At 38.3% G+C, this 17,288-nt stretch overlaps 1 protein-coding gene across 2 annotated transcripts in view; it reads left to right on the top strand.

Moving 5' to 3' along the window:
• LOC104588646 (tRNA ligase 1-like) overlaps window positions 1-17,288 on the top strand; it is a 161,227-nt gene that overhangs the window by 85,636 nt on the left and 58,303 nt on the right. For both annotated transcript variants that reach the window (XR_002022202.2, XM_010246663.3), the window contains exon 14: window positions 12,517-12,695. Coding sequence is in view for 1 of the 2 variants with exons in the window: in XM_010246663.3 (XP_010244965.1) it covers window positions 12,517-12,695 (179 nt within the window). In the remaining variant the exon portion in view is untranslated. The remainder of the gene's footprint in view (window positions 1-12,516; window positions 12,696-17,288) is intronic.

The raw sequence follows: 17,288 nt of genomic DNA on the forward strand, positions 1-17,288 counted from the left end.
ATTCTGAATATGACATCACAAAGCAAAACATTTTGTCCAAGGAAGATGTTTCATTGTCTCAAGCATATGCTTTGGTCAGCAGTGAAGAAAGTAGGAGGCAAGTGCAGGTTCAAGGAGTCAGTATCAATGATCATTTTGCAAATATGGGAATTAAACCCAAAGGGGTTACAGGAGCTCCCAGTGGCACAGGAAAGAAGGAGGTGGCGTGTGAATATTGCAAGAAGCCGAAACACACCAAGGACAAGTGCTGGAAATTGCATCCCAATCTTGCCCCTATCCGATTCCAGAAGAAGAATGATAGTAGAAAGACAGGAAGTGCACATGCAACCACAAGTACAGATACAGAGGTTGAGTCTACCAGTGCACAGTTGGCAGCCATGAAAGCTGAATATGAGAAGTTTGGAAAGATGATTAGCCAGCTTGAAGGTGTAACTTCATCATCCAACCCTTCTGGAAGTCCAGCCACCATCGCATTTGCTCACTCAGGTATAAGGGCTTCTGCTAACCATGCATCCACCTCAGGTAATCCCAAGACCCCTTGGATCATTGACTCAGGTGCTTCTGATCACATGACCAACCTTTCCACTTTGTTTGTTTCATATGATTTGCTTCCTGGTCGTGACAAAATTACCTTAGCTGATGGTTCTCTTGCCCCCATTTCTGGTAAGGGAACTATCAAGTCTACAAACTCCTTACTCTTATCTTCCACTCTTCATGTACCTAAATTAAATACCAACTTATTATCTATAAGTAGCTTGACCAAGTCATTAAATTGTTGTGTAACTTTTTTCCCTTCTCATTGTGTTTCAGGACCTGAAGTCTCGGAAGGTGATTGGGAGTGGCCATGAAGTGAATGGAATATACTTGCTCGACACCCCTGACCAATGCTTTGATCATCCCAAGAATGTTGCTTTTGGTTCTACTTCTTCAGAGTCTGTCAGTCAAATTATGTTGAGTCATTGTCGATTGGGTCATTTACCTTTTTCTGCTTTAAGTCATTTACTTCCCAAACTGTTTAAGGGAGTCAGTGTGTCCAGTCTCAATTGTGAGTCATGTCAGTTGTCAAAGCATTGTAGAAACAATTACCCTGTGAGCAATAAAAGATCTTCTTTTCCTTTTCATATTGTGCACTTTGATGTGTGGGGGCCTTACCACTTATCCTCTATGGGGGGTTACAGATATTTTATCCTGTTTATTGATGACTTTTCTAGATTCACTTGGATATACTTTATCCCGGAATGAAGCTCCAAAACTTGTGAGGCAATTTCATGAGCTTGTTTTAGCTCAATTTGATACCAGAATTAAGGTTTTCAGATCTGACAATGCAAAAGAGTATTTTGAGAAGAGTTTATCCTTGTATCTCTCTGACATGGAGGTTATTCACCAAAGCTCATTTGTTAAAACCCCTGAACAAAATTGAGTTGTTGAGAGGAAAAATAGAATATTGTTGAAGTTGCAAGGAGCCTTTTGTTTGCCTCACATGTTCCCACAAGATTTTGGGGTGATGTTGTACTACTGCTACCTATCTCATAAACCATATGCCATCCAGGGTTTTAGGGTTTAAATCCCCCTTCAGTCTTCTTCATCCAGACAAGGATCTCTTCCCAATTCCTCTTCGTGTGTTTGGCTGTACCTGTTATGTTCACATTCCAAGTGTGCAAAGACATAAGTTTGAACCAAAAGCCCACAAATGCATTTTCCTTGGTTACTCCCCCACACAAAAGGGTTATTGTTGTTTTGTTCCAAAGACTGGCACCCGACATGTCTCTATGGATGTTACTTTTGATGAACTTTCTCCTTTTTATGGTTCCTCTCAGGAAGGACATTGTCAACAGGGGGAGAGTCAGTCACAAGATTTTGCTCTTCCTCTTCCTGTCCCAGTTGAGTCTCTTGACAAGCCTGTATCCTCACCAAATGAATCAAAGGAGGATCAGCCACTTCATTCCTCTTGTCCTAGTGCCCCTATTTCTTTACCTCCTCGTCCTACCCATAATCCCAAAGTGTATCAAAGGCAGAGATCCAGGAATGAGCAAGTAGTTTCCCTTACAACAGATGAGGCTCATACATTCCCAATCACAGATGAGATAACAGGTACTGCTTCAGCCCCTTTGGAATCATCCTTCCCAGATCTTGATGTCCCCATTGCTGTTAGGAAAGGAAAGCGGAAGTGCACTGCACACTGCATTTCCAAACGCCTTTCTTATGACCTACTTTCTCCTTCATACTTTGCCTACCTCTCTTCAGTTGCTTCTAACCCCATTCCTAGGTCTGTATCAGAAGCTCTTGGGATTCCAGAATGGAGAGATGCCATGAAGACTGAAATGGATGCTCTACATGAAAATGGTACTTGGGAGGTGGTGGATTTGCCTGAAGGGAAGGATCCAGTTGGGTGCAAGTGGGCTTTTACCATTAAATACAGGGCTGATGGGACTATTGAGAGGTACAAGGCCAGATTTGTTGCAAAAGGCTACACACAAACATATGGGATTGACTACCTGGAGACTTTTGCCCCTGTTGCCAAGATGACATCTGTGAGGGTTCTTTTATCTCTGGCAGCTCACTTTGATTGGTCTCTCTATCAGTTAGATGTAAAGAATGTTTTTCTGAATGGTGACTTACATGAGGAGGTCTACATGTGTCTTCCTCCAAGAATGTATGAGAAAGATATGCAAGGAAAGGTATGTAAATTGAAGAAATCACTTTATGGCCTCAAACAATCTCCTAGAGCCTGGTTTGAGAGATTTAGAGCTGCACTTGTTAAATTCGGCCCTGTTCAAACACAGTCAGATCATACTCTTTTTGTGAAGAAAAGTGGATCTCTAGCAGTGTATCTCATTGTGTATGTTGATGACATTATAGTGACTGGTGATGATGCCTCAGGCATTCTGGCCCTTAAGTCTTTCCTTCGTACAGAATTTGAGATTAAGGATCTAGGGGAGTTGAGATACTTCTTTGGCATAGAAGTTGCTAGATCCAAGGATGGGATTCTTATTTCCCAGAGGAAATATGTCCTTGATTTGTTGTCTGAAACTGGAAAAATGGTTGCAAGACCTGCTGCAACTCGCATTGATATGAGTCACAAACTTTCAGCTTCGGATGGAACTTTGTTGGAAGACAAAGAGGTTTTTCAGAGACTTCTTGGGAAGCTTCTGTACCTGTGCATGACTAGGCCAAATATTGTGTATGCTGTCAGTTGCATTAGCCAGTTCGTGCATGCTCCTAGAGATAACCATATGGCAGCAGCATAACGGATTTTGTGCTATCTGAAAGGCTCTCCAGGAAAAGGAATTCTATTTACCAAGCATGGTCATCTGAAACTTGAAGCCTATACTGATGCTGATTGGGTTGAAAATATTGATGATAGAAGATCTACTTCAGGGTATTGCAGTCTGGTGGCTGGTAGTGTTGTCTCTTGGAGGAGTAAGAAACAGTCAGTTGTGGCCCGATCCTCCGCAGAAGCAGAGTATAGAGCCATGGCACATGGAGTCTCGGAATTGTTGTGGCTAAGGTCCTTAATGGAAGAACTTTGGATTGATCATGACAAACCCATGATGTTGTACTGTGATAATCAGGCCGTCATCAACATTGCTCACAACATGATAGAACCAAACATATTGAGGTTGATAGACACTTTATTTGAGAAAGAGTCTCCTCCGGTGAAGTGTGTCTTCCATTCATTACTTCTGAAAGACAATTGGCAGATTTCCTCACCAAGGGCATTTCCAAGGCAAGGCTTCAACATGACACTGGCAAGCTGGGCATGATTAACATCTATGCTCAGCTTGAGGGGGAGTGTAGAGGAGATGGGCCGAATGGCCCATAGACTGTCATTTCATGTTATGTTATGTTTCCCTCTGTAATGGGCCTTATTCTGGGCCCATACTCTGTAATGTTCTGTTTTTTGTATTTTCTTGCCCACTCAAGGGCCTCTCTGTAATATTTCAAAGATTAACTTCTTAATAAAATGTTTAGTGTTAGAGGGAGGTTATGTTCGAACCTCTTATTCTCTAACCCTCATTCCCGCTAGCTCTCTCTCTCTTCTTCCTCTCTTGTTTGTTTATTTTTTGGTTTGCATCTAATCTCAAGCAGTTCCATACATCAAGAGGACTGTTTTTCAACTGTTTCTATATATGTATGCATGTATTTGTATAGTTAAGTTGGGCTCGGGCTACCTAAGGGATATGCCCAGCCTCAGCCCAAGGAGTGAAAATTCAATCCCAGCCTTTGTAAACTTGTGGGGGTGAGTCAGTTTGGGCCTGCCCAAGTTGCACCCTATTGATACCCTATATGTTTATGCTTAATTGCTGAGTTATACCAGTGAACATCTTTATTTGTTCTTAATATTAAAGAAGATGCACACAAAATGCAAGAACCGGAAGTGGCACAAGCTGTTGTAATCAAATCTAGAAATATGATCAAGAAAAAAAGACAATCAAATTGCAATATGAATCCCACTTAAGCCTACTGTCAGCAAGATATGATTTGTGGCAAATTAAGAAAGATATGATTTGTTGCAAATTTAGAAAGATTTGATTTAATTGATTACAGATTTGAATAAATTTAGGAAAATATTAGATTTGAATAAAATTAGGAAAGTCATATCCTAGGATTGAGGGAAAGATATAATCAATCCCTAATTGAGAGAGACCCTTGGAGTTTGTCTCTCCTATCTTTTCTTATTTAAGTTGTATGCTCAACATGTTTTTCAACACATTATCAATACAGAAGTATTTCTTCTTCTCTCCCTCTTCATTTCTTCTTCTCTTCCTCTTTATTTTGCCACATGGTATCAGAGCTTTAGGGTCCAATCATGAATTTTTAGGCCAGCATGGTTGGCTCTGGTTCAGCCTCTTCGGATGCTACCAGTGGTGTGACATCTTCGGAGGGAGGTATTCACTCAGCGGCCATCTCTCTTTTTGAGAATTCTCTTCAAATTACCATTCACAAATTGAACAGAAAGAATTATCTTGAGTGGTCTTAGTCCGTGCGGTTGGTGATCGACGGCAAAGGGAAACTCGGCTATTTGAATGGCGAAGTGAAACCGCTAGCCACTGATGATCCAAAGTACAGGCAGTGGCGTTCTGAAAATTCAATGGTTACCGCCTGGTTGATCAACTCTATGGATCCTGTGATTGGAAAACCATTCATGTTATTGCCAACTGCTCGTGATGTGTGGGAAGCTGTTAGGGGAACCTATTCAGATCTGGATAATCATTCACAAATACCCGAATGTGGAAGATGCAGCAAGGTAAGCGTGAAGTAACTGCTTATTATAATGAGATGATGGCTGTTTGGCAGGAGCTGGATTTATTTGAAGAAGAATGGGAAAGTCCGAGTGACAGTGCTCGGTACAAAAAGAAGATAGAAAGAGGCCGGGTCTTTGTCTTCTTGGCTGGTTTGAATAAAGAACTCGATGAGGTTCGGGGACGTATCTTAGGGCGAAAGCCCTTGCCTACTATAAGAGAAGTTTTTTCAGAAGTGCGTAGAGAAGAAGCACAACGGCAAGTGATGTTGAAGAATGTTTATGAAACAAAAACTGAGAATGAAGGGTCCGCTCTTGTGGCCCGAGGTGCAGATGTAGATGGAGATAAACGAGGAGGAAAGCAAAGGCCTTGGTGTGATCATTGTAAAAAGCCATGGCATACCCGGGAAACCTATTGGAAGCTGCACGGGAAACCAGCAGGTTGGAAGAAAAAAACAAACAGTGACAACAAGTCAGGGGGAGATGTCCGCGTGCTTCAGGTAAGCAATTCGGATCCAGGTTATCAATCATCCTCAGAGTCTCTTCCTTTCACAAAGGAACAAATACAGCACTTATATAAAATGTCTCAATCTCAATCGTTAAGAAATTCTAACCCATCCTGCTCTCTAGCCCAATCAAGTAATTTTTTCACTGCAACCATTGCTTGTACCAAATCTAATGGTTCCTGGATATTAGATTCAGGTGCCACTGATCATATGACCGACACTTCACAATTCTTCACTTCATATGCACCCTGTGCAGGGAATCAAAAGGTTAAAATTGCAAATGGTTCCTTTGCTACTGTTGCCGGGAAAGGAACTGTATCTATTTCTCCTTCCATAAACCTTAAAGATGTTCTACATGTTCCTAACCTATCATACAATCTCTTATCTGTCAGCAAACTAACCCTTGATCATAATTGTTGGGTTAATTTTTGATCTTCTTGTTGTGAATTTCAGGATTTAATCTTGGGGAAGATGATTGGGGGTGCTAAACTGGATGGTGGTCTCTATCTCTGTTTCTAGTGACAGCGAAGTTTTGTTATGGCATTATCGATTAGGACATCCTAGCTTTCAATATTTAAAGCATCTATTTCCCAAGTTATTCATGAATAAAAATCATTCGTGTTTTAAGTGTGAATCTTGTGAATTAGCAAAACATCATTGTGCTGTTTTTTCGTCCCAACCATATAAAAATCAAAACCATTTACCATGATTCACAGTGATGTTTGGGGTCCTTCTAGCGTAATAACTCTTTCTGGAAAGCGTTGGTTCATTACTTTTATTGATGATCATACTAGGGTCACTTGGGTTTTCCTTTTAAAAGAGAAATCAGATGTTGAAACTGTGTTTAAAACTTTCTATAACATGGTTCAAACACAATTTCAGACTCAAATTAAAATTTTTCGAAGTGATAATGGAAAGGAATTTTTTAACAATGTGTTAGGGAATTTTTTTGCTGAGAAAGGAATTGTACACCAAAGTTCGTGTAATAATTCACCTCAACAAAATGGGGTGGCTGAAAGGAAAAACAAACATCTCCTTGAAGTTGTTAGAGCCCTAAGTTTTCAAACTAAGGTTCCTAAGTATCTTTGGGGAGAAGCCGTTTTAACAGCCACTTATTTGATTAATAGACTGCCTACACGAATTTTGGATTTTAAAACACCCATACAGGTTTTCATTGACTGTTTTCCAAACTCTCGGCTAGTGACAAACATTCCCTTAAAAATTTTTGGAAGTCTGGCCTTTGTTCATAACCATGATCCTAAACGTTCAAAACTTGATCCAAAAGCACATAAATGTATTTTTGTAGGCTATCCCACTAATCAGAGAGGTTACAAATGCTTTGATCCAGTTTTGAAAAGGATGTTTGTGACTATGGATGTCACATTCTTTGAAGGAACCTCATACTACAGACACTCCCATCTTCAAGGGGAGAGCAACACTAGTGAAGATGATCTTTTAGATGGTTCTGATTTAATGTTTGAATTTGTCCATAATGATGTTCCTCACAACTAGTCACCGAAAGAAAGTGAGGCAGAAAATACAAAATCAGTGGAAACAAATGAATTAAATATTGAAAATGAACAACCTTCGGTGATGCCATCTCAAAATGAAAAAGCTGAAACATCAGAGATACGTGTGAAACAGCATAAAGGCCTTGTATATTCAAGGGAACATCTAGCACTGAAAAGGAGAAGCACTATTCCGCAATATCAACAAGAATCTGATCTGAGGGTGGATCATGAAATTCATGACAATTCTCCAAAAATACCTGAAAATATTCCTCCAGGTAATTCTAATTTTTCCAGTCAACTTGATCTTCCCATTGCTCTTAGGAAAGGTGTTAGGTCTTGTACAAAACATCCTCTGTCAAATTTTGTATCTTACAAAAATATTTCACCTTCATATTGTGCCTTTATTTCACAAGTGTCTAGTGTATCCATTCCTAACAGTATCCAAGAGGCTCTAAATGTTCCTGAGTGGAAAGAAGCTATTTTTGAGATGAGAGCTTTGGAAAAGAATGCTTTTTGGGAGAAAGTGGATCTGCCGGATGGAAAGACAGTTGTTGGTTGTAAATGGGTGTTCACTCTGAAGTACAACTCAGATGGATCCTTGGAGAGATACAAGGCTCGCCTAGTAGCTAAAGGCTTTACTCAGACATATGGAGTGGACTACTTTGAGACCTTTTCTCCAGTGGCGAAACTAAACATAGTTCGAGTACTCTTATCTGTTGCAACTAATCTTGATTGGCCACTGAATCAGCTAGATGTGAAGAATGCCTTTCTGAATGGAGACTTGGAAGAAGTATATATGGAGCCTCCACCTGGTTTCACTAAAAAGTTTGGAACTAAGGTATGCAAGTTAAAAAAGTCTCTATATGGAATTAAACAGTCTCCCAGAGCCTGGTTTGAAAGATTCACAAGGTTCGTTAAAAGTCAAGGATATAGTCAAGGACAATCTAATCATACTCTTTCCACAAAAAGATCCACCAAAGACAAGGTATCGGTTATGATTGTCTATGTTGATGACATAATCTTGATTGGAGATGATATTAAAGAGATGAACAGACTAAAGCAGAGCTTAGCCAAGGAATTCGAGATTAAAGACTTAGGCCAGCTAAAGTACTTTCTCGGAATGGAAGTGGCTAGATCAAAGAGGGGCATTGTGGTTTCGCAACGAAAATATATTCTAGACCTCTTGAAAGAAACTGGAATGAGTGGATGCAAACCTTCAGACACTCCGATAGAAGTTAAGGCTAAGCTCGAAGAAGTTAAAGATGGGGTTCCAGTAGATGCAGGTAGATACCAAAGGCTGGTAGGAAGATTGATTTACTTGTCACATACACGTCCTGACATTGCCTTCGTTGTGAGCATGGTGACTCAATTTATGCACTCCCCGTACGAAGAACATCTTGAAGCTGTGTATTGAATTCTTAAGTATCTAAAAGGCACACCAGGAAAAGGACTCTTCTTCAAGAAAAATGAGAAGAGAGGGGTTGAAGTGTATACAGATGCGGATTGGGCAGGCTTGATCTCTGATAGAAGGTCAACTTCGGGGTACTGCACATTTCTTTGGGGCAATTTAGTTACTTGGAGAAGCAAGAAGCAAAGTGTAGTTGCTAGAAGTAGTGCTGAGGCTGAATTCAGATCAATGGCTCAAGGAGTGTGTGAGGTTCTTTGGCTAAAGAGGGTGCTAGCAGATCTTAAGATACCAGTGAGTTTTCCTATGAAACTGTATTGTGATAACAAGGCAGCTATCAGCATTGCTCATAATCCGGTTCTACATGACAGGACTAAACATGTTGAAATTGACAGACACTTTATAAAGGAGAAGCTTGAAGAAGGAATAATTTGCACTCCATTTGTACCAACCACACAGCAAATTGCAGATGTTTTGACGGGCTTGTTGAGACAGCCATTTGAACTTCAAGTTAGCAAGTTGGGCATGATTATCTTTGCACCAACTTGAGGGGGAGTGTCGGCAAGATATGATTTGCGGCAAATTAAGAAAGATATGATTTGCTGCAAACTTAGAAATATTTGATTTGATTGATTACAGATTTGAATAAATTTAGGAAATATTAGATTTGAATAAAATTAGGAAAGTCATATCCTAGGATTAAGGGAAAGATTTAATCAATCCCTAATTGAGAGAGATCCTAGGAGTTTGTCTCTCCTATCTTTTCTTATTTAAGTTGTATGCTCAACATGTTTTTCAACACATTATCAATACAAAAGTATTTCTTCTTCTCTCCCTCTTCATTTCTTCTTCTTCTCTTCCTCTTTATTTTGCCACACCTACTAAATAAAAATGCAAATGTAAAACTCCCACTAGATTATCAATTCACAATATTAACTGCAAATACCACTTTTAACCTTCATTTTGGAGAAAAATCTTTGACATCATATTAGACCTGTAAAACTTGACCAACATTTGTGCATTTCTCCTTTGATGATCTCGTTTGATGCTGGAACCAAATTGCTTCATCTTCTTAAGCAAGGAGTTTTGGACCTCACCAGGAATGGGGAACATGATGTGGAACTTATTTATTTTTTGAAGGTAAAAATGAAATTTCATTAGAAGAAGAAAAAAATTACATCCTGAGAGGTGATATGGCATCACCCTCATACAACCATTTTTTTTTTTGGAATAAATCACCCTCATACAATCAACAACAAAAGCTGATAGAAAAGAAAAATTAAAATCCATCCAAGTTACTAACACCTAATCTGTCACCCAAATTCTCTTTAGAAACTTGGATAAGAGCTGGAGATACCAGAATCCAATCTGCAACCAAGTTACTAACAGCTGCCACAATCTTACCCAGATTCCAGTATTTGTCTTCCAAAACTCTTCTATTCTTTCCTTCCAAATGTTCTAGCAAATAACGAATGGTAAGCAGCTCCAGAAAGTTCTTGCTTTTTTACTTCCTCTTAGCTTTGGCCAAGAAGAAAAATTTTCTGCAGCAGTTTCTGGCTGAGAATTTGGAAACCCAAACAGTGAGGTGTAGAACTTCCACAAGAAACCAGCTACCTTGCAAATTCTTTGCAAAGAAAACACATGTCGGCCATGCAAAAGCCCCTGGACTTCAGATGATCCACTATCAAATACTGTCCATTGCCACAAGCCATGCAAATGCCTCAATCCTTGGGGGAATTGGATTTCCCCAAACACCATCTATCTTTGGGGGAATTGCTAATGGCGTGGAACTTTGATGGTGTAGCATTGGAAACCCAGGCAAATCGGGAACTGGAGGAATATTTATTTAGAAACAATCAATGATGTGTGGTTGCATTTTAGAAATCTTGAAGTGGAAGGAAGTTGACTCCAAGGTGATTCTGAGATGAATAAGAACAGGGAAGGCTCTTGGATATACAGATACTTTATGATAGAGGCTCTACACCTGGCTGGAATGATAGGCATGTATTTTAAGTGGGTATCATGGTCTTTCAATGGAATAACTGATGCACTAGCTAGGCAAGGGGTGTACGGAAATCAATTGTATTTGTGAATGGGAACTAGTATCCCATGGTTCTTGATTGTAACCTGATTTTGAACACTTTGGGGACAGAAACAGGGGGATAAGTCACCACTTGTGGTGATTGGGGTGCTGTAAACTTTACCGTTTTTGTAAATATATCCAAATCTTTCTTCAAATCAATAAAGTTACTTGTTACCAATAAAAAAAAAAAGACTAGTGATAGGCTTGGATAGCCCTTGGTCATGATTTGAATTTTGACTTTTGGACTATAATGCTTATACAATGGTCAGATGATGAGAATCATGAGGTATATCCCTTTGCCCAGTCACAAAAATCTCAATGAATGAAAAACTGGTTAAACCATCAACATCATTATATGACAACCTCATGGATATGTGTCACTTCACTTGTTGATCAAAATACATTGGATAGAATTTGGTAGTCTTTTTGGTCATTAATGGATCAGAAGAATGGATTGGTGACACAAGATTCATGTAGCTGACCCCATATAGTTGGAATAAGGTGTGGATGATGATGATGAATGGATCAGAAAGAATTTTGGTAGGAATAATTAGAGAGAATCAAAGCCTCTAACTCTCCCTTGGCTTTATAATTAAAAAAATTGGGGAACTGTGTGAAACGGCTCTGGCACATCTATAGAATCAAGCTATCTGTGAAACAGTACAAACTAATCCTCCCTTAACTTCTCATTTCTCAAAAGGTAGGATAACTGACTATTTAGTTCTTTCAATATTGAAGATAATGCTGTCAGATAAGAAATGACTGTACACAACCCAAGGTTGTTTTTTTTTCATTAAAAAAATCTTTTGTTCCTCTATTTTGAAAACCCTCATAGTAGTGCAAGTAACATCTTATTCTAAAGGTTACATTCTATTGACCTAAACTTATGTTACTATTTTTTTTTTTTGAGAAAAGGCAAACTAAACCTATTGACCTCAACCTACGCTACTATTTATCAAATTCATTCACTTATTATGGACACAAAGGCTTCACGTAAAAGAAAAGAAAGAAAGAAAGAAAGAAAGAAAGAAAGAAAGAAAGAAAGAAAAGAATAGACAGGAAAAGCCTATGTCATCTCTAACCTCTACATAGTGAAGAAATAGAATGGAACAAATTTGAAAGAAAGAGAGTACTAATAGAAATTAAAACTTATGGCCTCCTAAAGTTACTTACCATTCCTTTTCTGTTTACATTGGCTGCTCCAGCCACTTCTTAACAAGATTATCTCCTTGGAAAATATTTTTTGATAGGTTGTGGAAACTTTTGTTGTTGATTCTTAGAAAAAATAATTTATTTACAGATTTAGATCCTTAACATTGGCCAAACCAACTACTTATTCCATGAAATTATCAATTTATATCTGAGCCCAAAACAATTGTTTCCTATGGGAGCCAGAGGAGGAAAAAAAGGATCATGGGGTAAGTTGGGAGGTGGTCTGTAAGAGTAAGTGTGGTGGCCTAGGTATTGGGAATATTCAGGAGAGGAATGTCACTTTGTTGGGTAAATGGTGGTTATGATTTTTAGCATTGAAGTAAGAAGTTTTTTCTTTTTTTTTTTCATTAAGATATCACTTTTCATTATCATCAAATATAAGAGGATTTTTCTCTGTTTGAGTTTTGCCTTTGTTTAGCTTTGGAGATATTTTCTTGGTTGTTGTATTACTAAACATGTCTATGTGGAAGTTACTATTCTTTGGGAAGTATCCTATTTATTCTGTTTTGCATGACTTATAGTCATGCCTTTTTCTCATATTTCCATTTTCTTCCCAGGTTTCTTTGTTGATGTGAACTTATTCAAGGTGAATAAGGAGAAAGCTGCTGAAATTGCAAAAGATTGCAACATACTAGAAAAAAGCATCAATGGTAACTCCAACCCAAAAGCATCAGGAACCGATTTGGCTGATGAAGATGCAAATCTAATGATCAAGTTAAAATTTCTTACTTATAAGGTGCTTGATAAGTTCAAACTTAATGATCTCATGTTCCTTTTCTTTTTTTATCCTCTGTTAATAAATTATTTTGAACTTGTTAATGACCAAATTGATTTCTTATACACAAAGTATGCATAATTTCTTGTTAATGGAATATCTAGATGAGTTGCAACCTATAGAGAATAGGTCTGTGTGATGAAATGTTTTTATTAGTTTGTTAGATATATGTTATTTCATAAAGAAATACTTGTTTGCGATATATGGCTATTGAAATGCAATGATTTAGAGCATGGTTTGGAATATCAAAGAGATTTGGCTATATCTCCCCATTTCACCGGTGGGTGATGCAGAACATTCCAATATTCTTTTTCCTCTCATATTGCTTATATATTGGGCATATTTTGAATGCTGTTGATAAACTGGGCATTTAAGGTTTGAAATTGCAGAATATCAGTGAAATTTTTTGATATTTTTCTTATGTCACTGTTTTTTTTTTCGAAAATATTTTCCTAGAAGAAAAATGGGGATTTTGTGATTGGAAAATTGGCTTTTATTTTTAATGTGATCCACTTAGTAAGTCACTGTAATTCCCGCAAAAAAGTTATCACATTGTACTCATTCAGGTGAGGTTAGAGGGTCAAAAAATCAATAAAGATGGAGGACTATTAGATGGAATATGAGAGGGATAAACAGTATCAGAAAGAGGAGATTGTTAAGGACTCTGAGGAAAGTCAAGCCTCAAATTGTAAAAATTCAGGATTCTAAAAAGGAGAAACTAGACTCAAGATGGATGAGAAGTATTTGGTCAAGGAGAAGCATCAGCTGGTCAATGGCACCTTCATGTGGTCTTTGGTGGGAATATTGGTGTTGTGGGACAATAATGAACTTGAATGCATAGAAGAGCTTACTAGATGGTTCACTGTGTTGATCAAATGAATATCATGCTTGATGGGTTATGGATAATCAGCAATGCATGTTGACCAAACTGGAATTTTTGTATGTTATATAGGGTCTCTAGGAGGGAGCAAGGTTCAAGTATTGGAAACACAACATGTATCGGAAGGACAATTTTATGAGATGAAGGGTGATGTGGAGAACAATGAGAGCAACTATTGTTTGGGTGGTTTGGGAAGAGAGAAATAACAGAATTTTCCAAGGGCACTAAAAATCGTTAGATGAACTTATAGAAGGGCTCACCATCAAGATCATACATTGGTTGAAAACTTTGGATCCCTTACAAGATTTTTCTGTAGATGGCTTGCTTAGAGGATGGAGCACAGTATTGGGTTCCTCCTCCTACTCATCTCCTACCATTCAAGAGGATTAGTCCTCTTCTTTACAGCTTAGGGTGAAACTGAATTTTGATGGAAGCTCTGTAGGTAAACTCGGTCCCTCTGGAGTTGGGGGTGTGTTCTTAGAGATGTGGAAGGAAGAATCATGGCCCTTTTCTTTGGCCCAATAGGGATGGGTGACTCACTTAAAGCATAAGTAATGGAATTACTTCAAGGCCTTAGATTGGCTAAACAATTGGATTTCCGATAGTTAGAAGTGGAGGGGGATTCAAAGTTGGTCATAGGTTGGATACAAACAAATAGCTTGGGAACTTGGTCCCTTAGACAACATGTAAAGGAAATAATGAACCTAATAAGGGAACTTGGAGAGGTCAACAAATGGTTTGGCTGACGCATTAGCAAAGCAAGGAGTTAATAGGGAGACTTTGTTTTGGGCATGCTTGTAAGTTAATTATGTTATGGGAGGTCACCTTATTTTTGAAGGTGACAATTGTAATACTTTTCCTTAAAAGTTTAATGGGAGTTACCGTTTTCCTATAAACAAAATTAAGAGACATATTAGGATATGCTTTGGATTTGTATGGATATAGATGAAAAATTAAGATACACATGGATACGTTGGGAAACTCAAATAAATCCTAAAATTATATTGATAACAATAAATACCAGTTTTATTAACTATAAATAAGGTATTTAAACATACAAAATATACTTTTAATAGTTTATATAAAGTGTAATATATTGGGACACAATTGGTACCATTGAAAATGTATACAAACATACATACCTTAATTTTTAGAAAATCAATATAATTTATGTTAATATTTATTAGTATATAAATTGTAATAATCATTTTTAGCATTTATTTACAACCATCTACTTTGTATGGTGTATTTGTGGACTACTGGTCATTATAAGCTAATAACTAGGGTTCATATCAAATAATTAATGGCATGTTAAATCCAAATTTTAATTAAAACGTAACACTTAATTAAGAGAGAGAAGGGGAACTTTATCAAATAATTAAATTTGAATTTGAAAAGTTGGCAAAAGTAAGAGGGAGAGTTAAATGCAAATTTGAATTGAGGGAGAGAGAGGGAGTATTTTAAATAAGTAATTTTGAATTTGAAATGTTGCTAATACCGAGAGAGAGAGAGAGAGAGAGAGAGAGAGTTTATTAAACAAATAAAATCCAAATGTATTGGCAATACATGCAACATATTGGACTCTATTGGACCCATATTGGCCGATATAGACCGAAAACTACTTGATACTGACTCATATCTATTCAATACAAATGGAAAGGAATGATACAAACAATTTCTACATGTTTCACGTATTGGGCCCTTGTAGAACAATATGTATCGGCCAATACAACCCAATATGTTGCAAGATTTTAAACCGGGGGGGGGACCCTTGTGTATAGGTGCGAACTTATGTAATACAGTTTTCTCTTGAAACCAATAACCAAAACCATGTTGTCACCTCTAGTAGCAGGAGGCCTTACCCCACATGTCTATTGCCTTTGCTTAAGAAATGGTGAGACAGTGAACCTTGGTTCTCTTCTCTTTTTGGTTGCAAATGAATCCTCCCTCGGGTGTGCTGAACCTTTTTGACTCTAGCTTCTTCTGACAACCAAGGAAAAGAGGCAGGGTAATGTGGAGAATAACTAGAGCATTCTTTTTTTTTTTTTGATCAGCAAGGTTTTACAGCTTTGTGTATGGGATTAAATCACCCATACTATTACAAATTTCTGTCACACTTTAATTTTGCAGCCCAAAACAATTGTTGCCTTAGATCCCCTTGTTTAGCTAGATAATCAGCTAGCCCATTTGCACTCCTTCTAACCCATTTGAATTCAGCCTCTACCTCCCTTGCGACCTTTTCCACTTCCCTTATCACTTGTTTGAAGGTCCACGGAATACTTCTATTGTTTTTAGCCCAACAAATGATCACCTTGGAGTCCCCTTCAATCTCAATATGCCTCATTCCAAGTTTCTTATCTATCTTCAGACCTTGTAGAAATGCCATTAACTCAGCTTTTAGAGAATTGCCCATGCCAATCAGTCTAGAGAACAAAACTAATATTCTCCTTTCAGAATTTTTGATTATCCCAATAGCTGACAGTCCCAGATTTCCAAACAAGCTTCCATCAAAATTCAGTTTAAACCCATTACCATCTGTAGGTTTCCATTGCATCCTTACTTTCTCTTTCAGTCTTGAGGATTGTGCTACTTCTGTCCAAGATCTTATAATGTCTATGACTGAGAAATCTTGAAAGATATGCATAGATCTTACCGAGTGAGCTACTTTAACTTTGATGGTGTCGTTTACCTCCTCCATTGTTCTACTCCTGTCCAAGAATATTTTGTTGTTCCTTTCTTCCCAAATCACCCAGCAAATAGCTGCCTTTGTAGCTTTTCACATAACCTTCCCTCTTTTCTTTGGTTAACTCAAAAAATCCTAGTTGAAGAGTCCTACCACATCTTGAGGGGAAACCCACTTGCAACCAAAGAGAGTACAAAAAAACTCCCAAATGTTATGCACGAAGGAGCAAGATAATAATAGGTGTGCTAGGGTCTCACCACTTTCCATACAAATGGAGCACATGTGAGGAGAAAGGCATAGAAAAGGCCTTCTTCTCTGCAGCATATCACAAGTATTAACCTTGCCAAGGAAGATTTTCCAACAAAAAGCTTGAATTTTTGGGGGAATAGGTTACTCCAGATTTCTTTCACAGGGAAATCCCCCACTAGGATACTAGGTGAAGCCAGAACACTAAAGAAGGACGAACAAGAGAAGAGGCCACTTGAGGAGCCTTTCCATATTCTGGAGTCGCATTCATTTTCGTTGAGGCCCCTTCTGAAACCCAGATTCCAATTAACCCCATTTGGACTAGAATTTCCCAAATTTCCTACTGTTTCACCTTTGAAGTTTGACAAAGTGTAGAGGTCAGGAAAGAGGTCCTTAAGTCAAATGAAATTAAGGAATGTCGGGTAAATTTCATAAATTTCTTTCCAAGGAGAAGTTGAAGAAGCATGGGGGGAAACTTTTGCATCCCAGCCATTTCCATCCACCCCATGAATACTCTCAATGACTTTGTGCCACAACCTGTCTCTCTCAAAAGGGAATCTCCAACAGCCATTTTCCTAACAAAGTTGAGTTCCTGAGTGAGATGTTTCCCATTACCAGACCCCCTTCGTCCTTGGGCTTTCTAACTTGATCCCAATTAATCAAGCGAGCCTTCCTCTCCTCTCCTGGGTCCCAAAGGAAATCTCTCATGTACTTCTCTAAAATCCTTGTTACTCTACATGGTATT

This window comes from Nelumbo nucifera, chromosome 2, assembly GCF_055504915.1.
Source record: "Nelumbo nucifera cultivar China Antique chromosome 2, China Antique-T2T, whole genome shotgun sequence".
Taxonomy (NCBI): domain Eukaryota; kingdom Viridiplantae; phylum Streptophyta; class Magnoliopsida; order Proteales; family Nelumbonaceae; genus Nelumbo; species Nelumbo nucifera.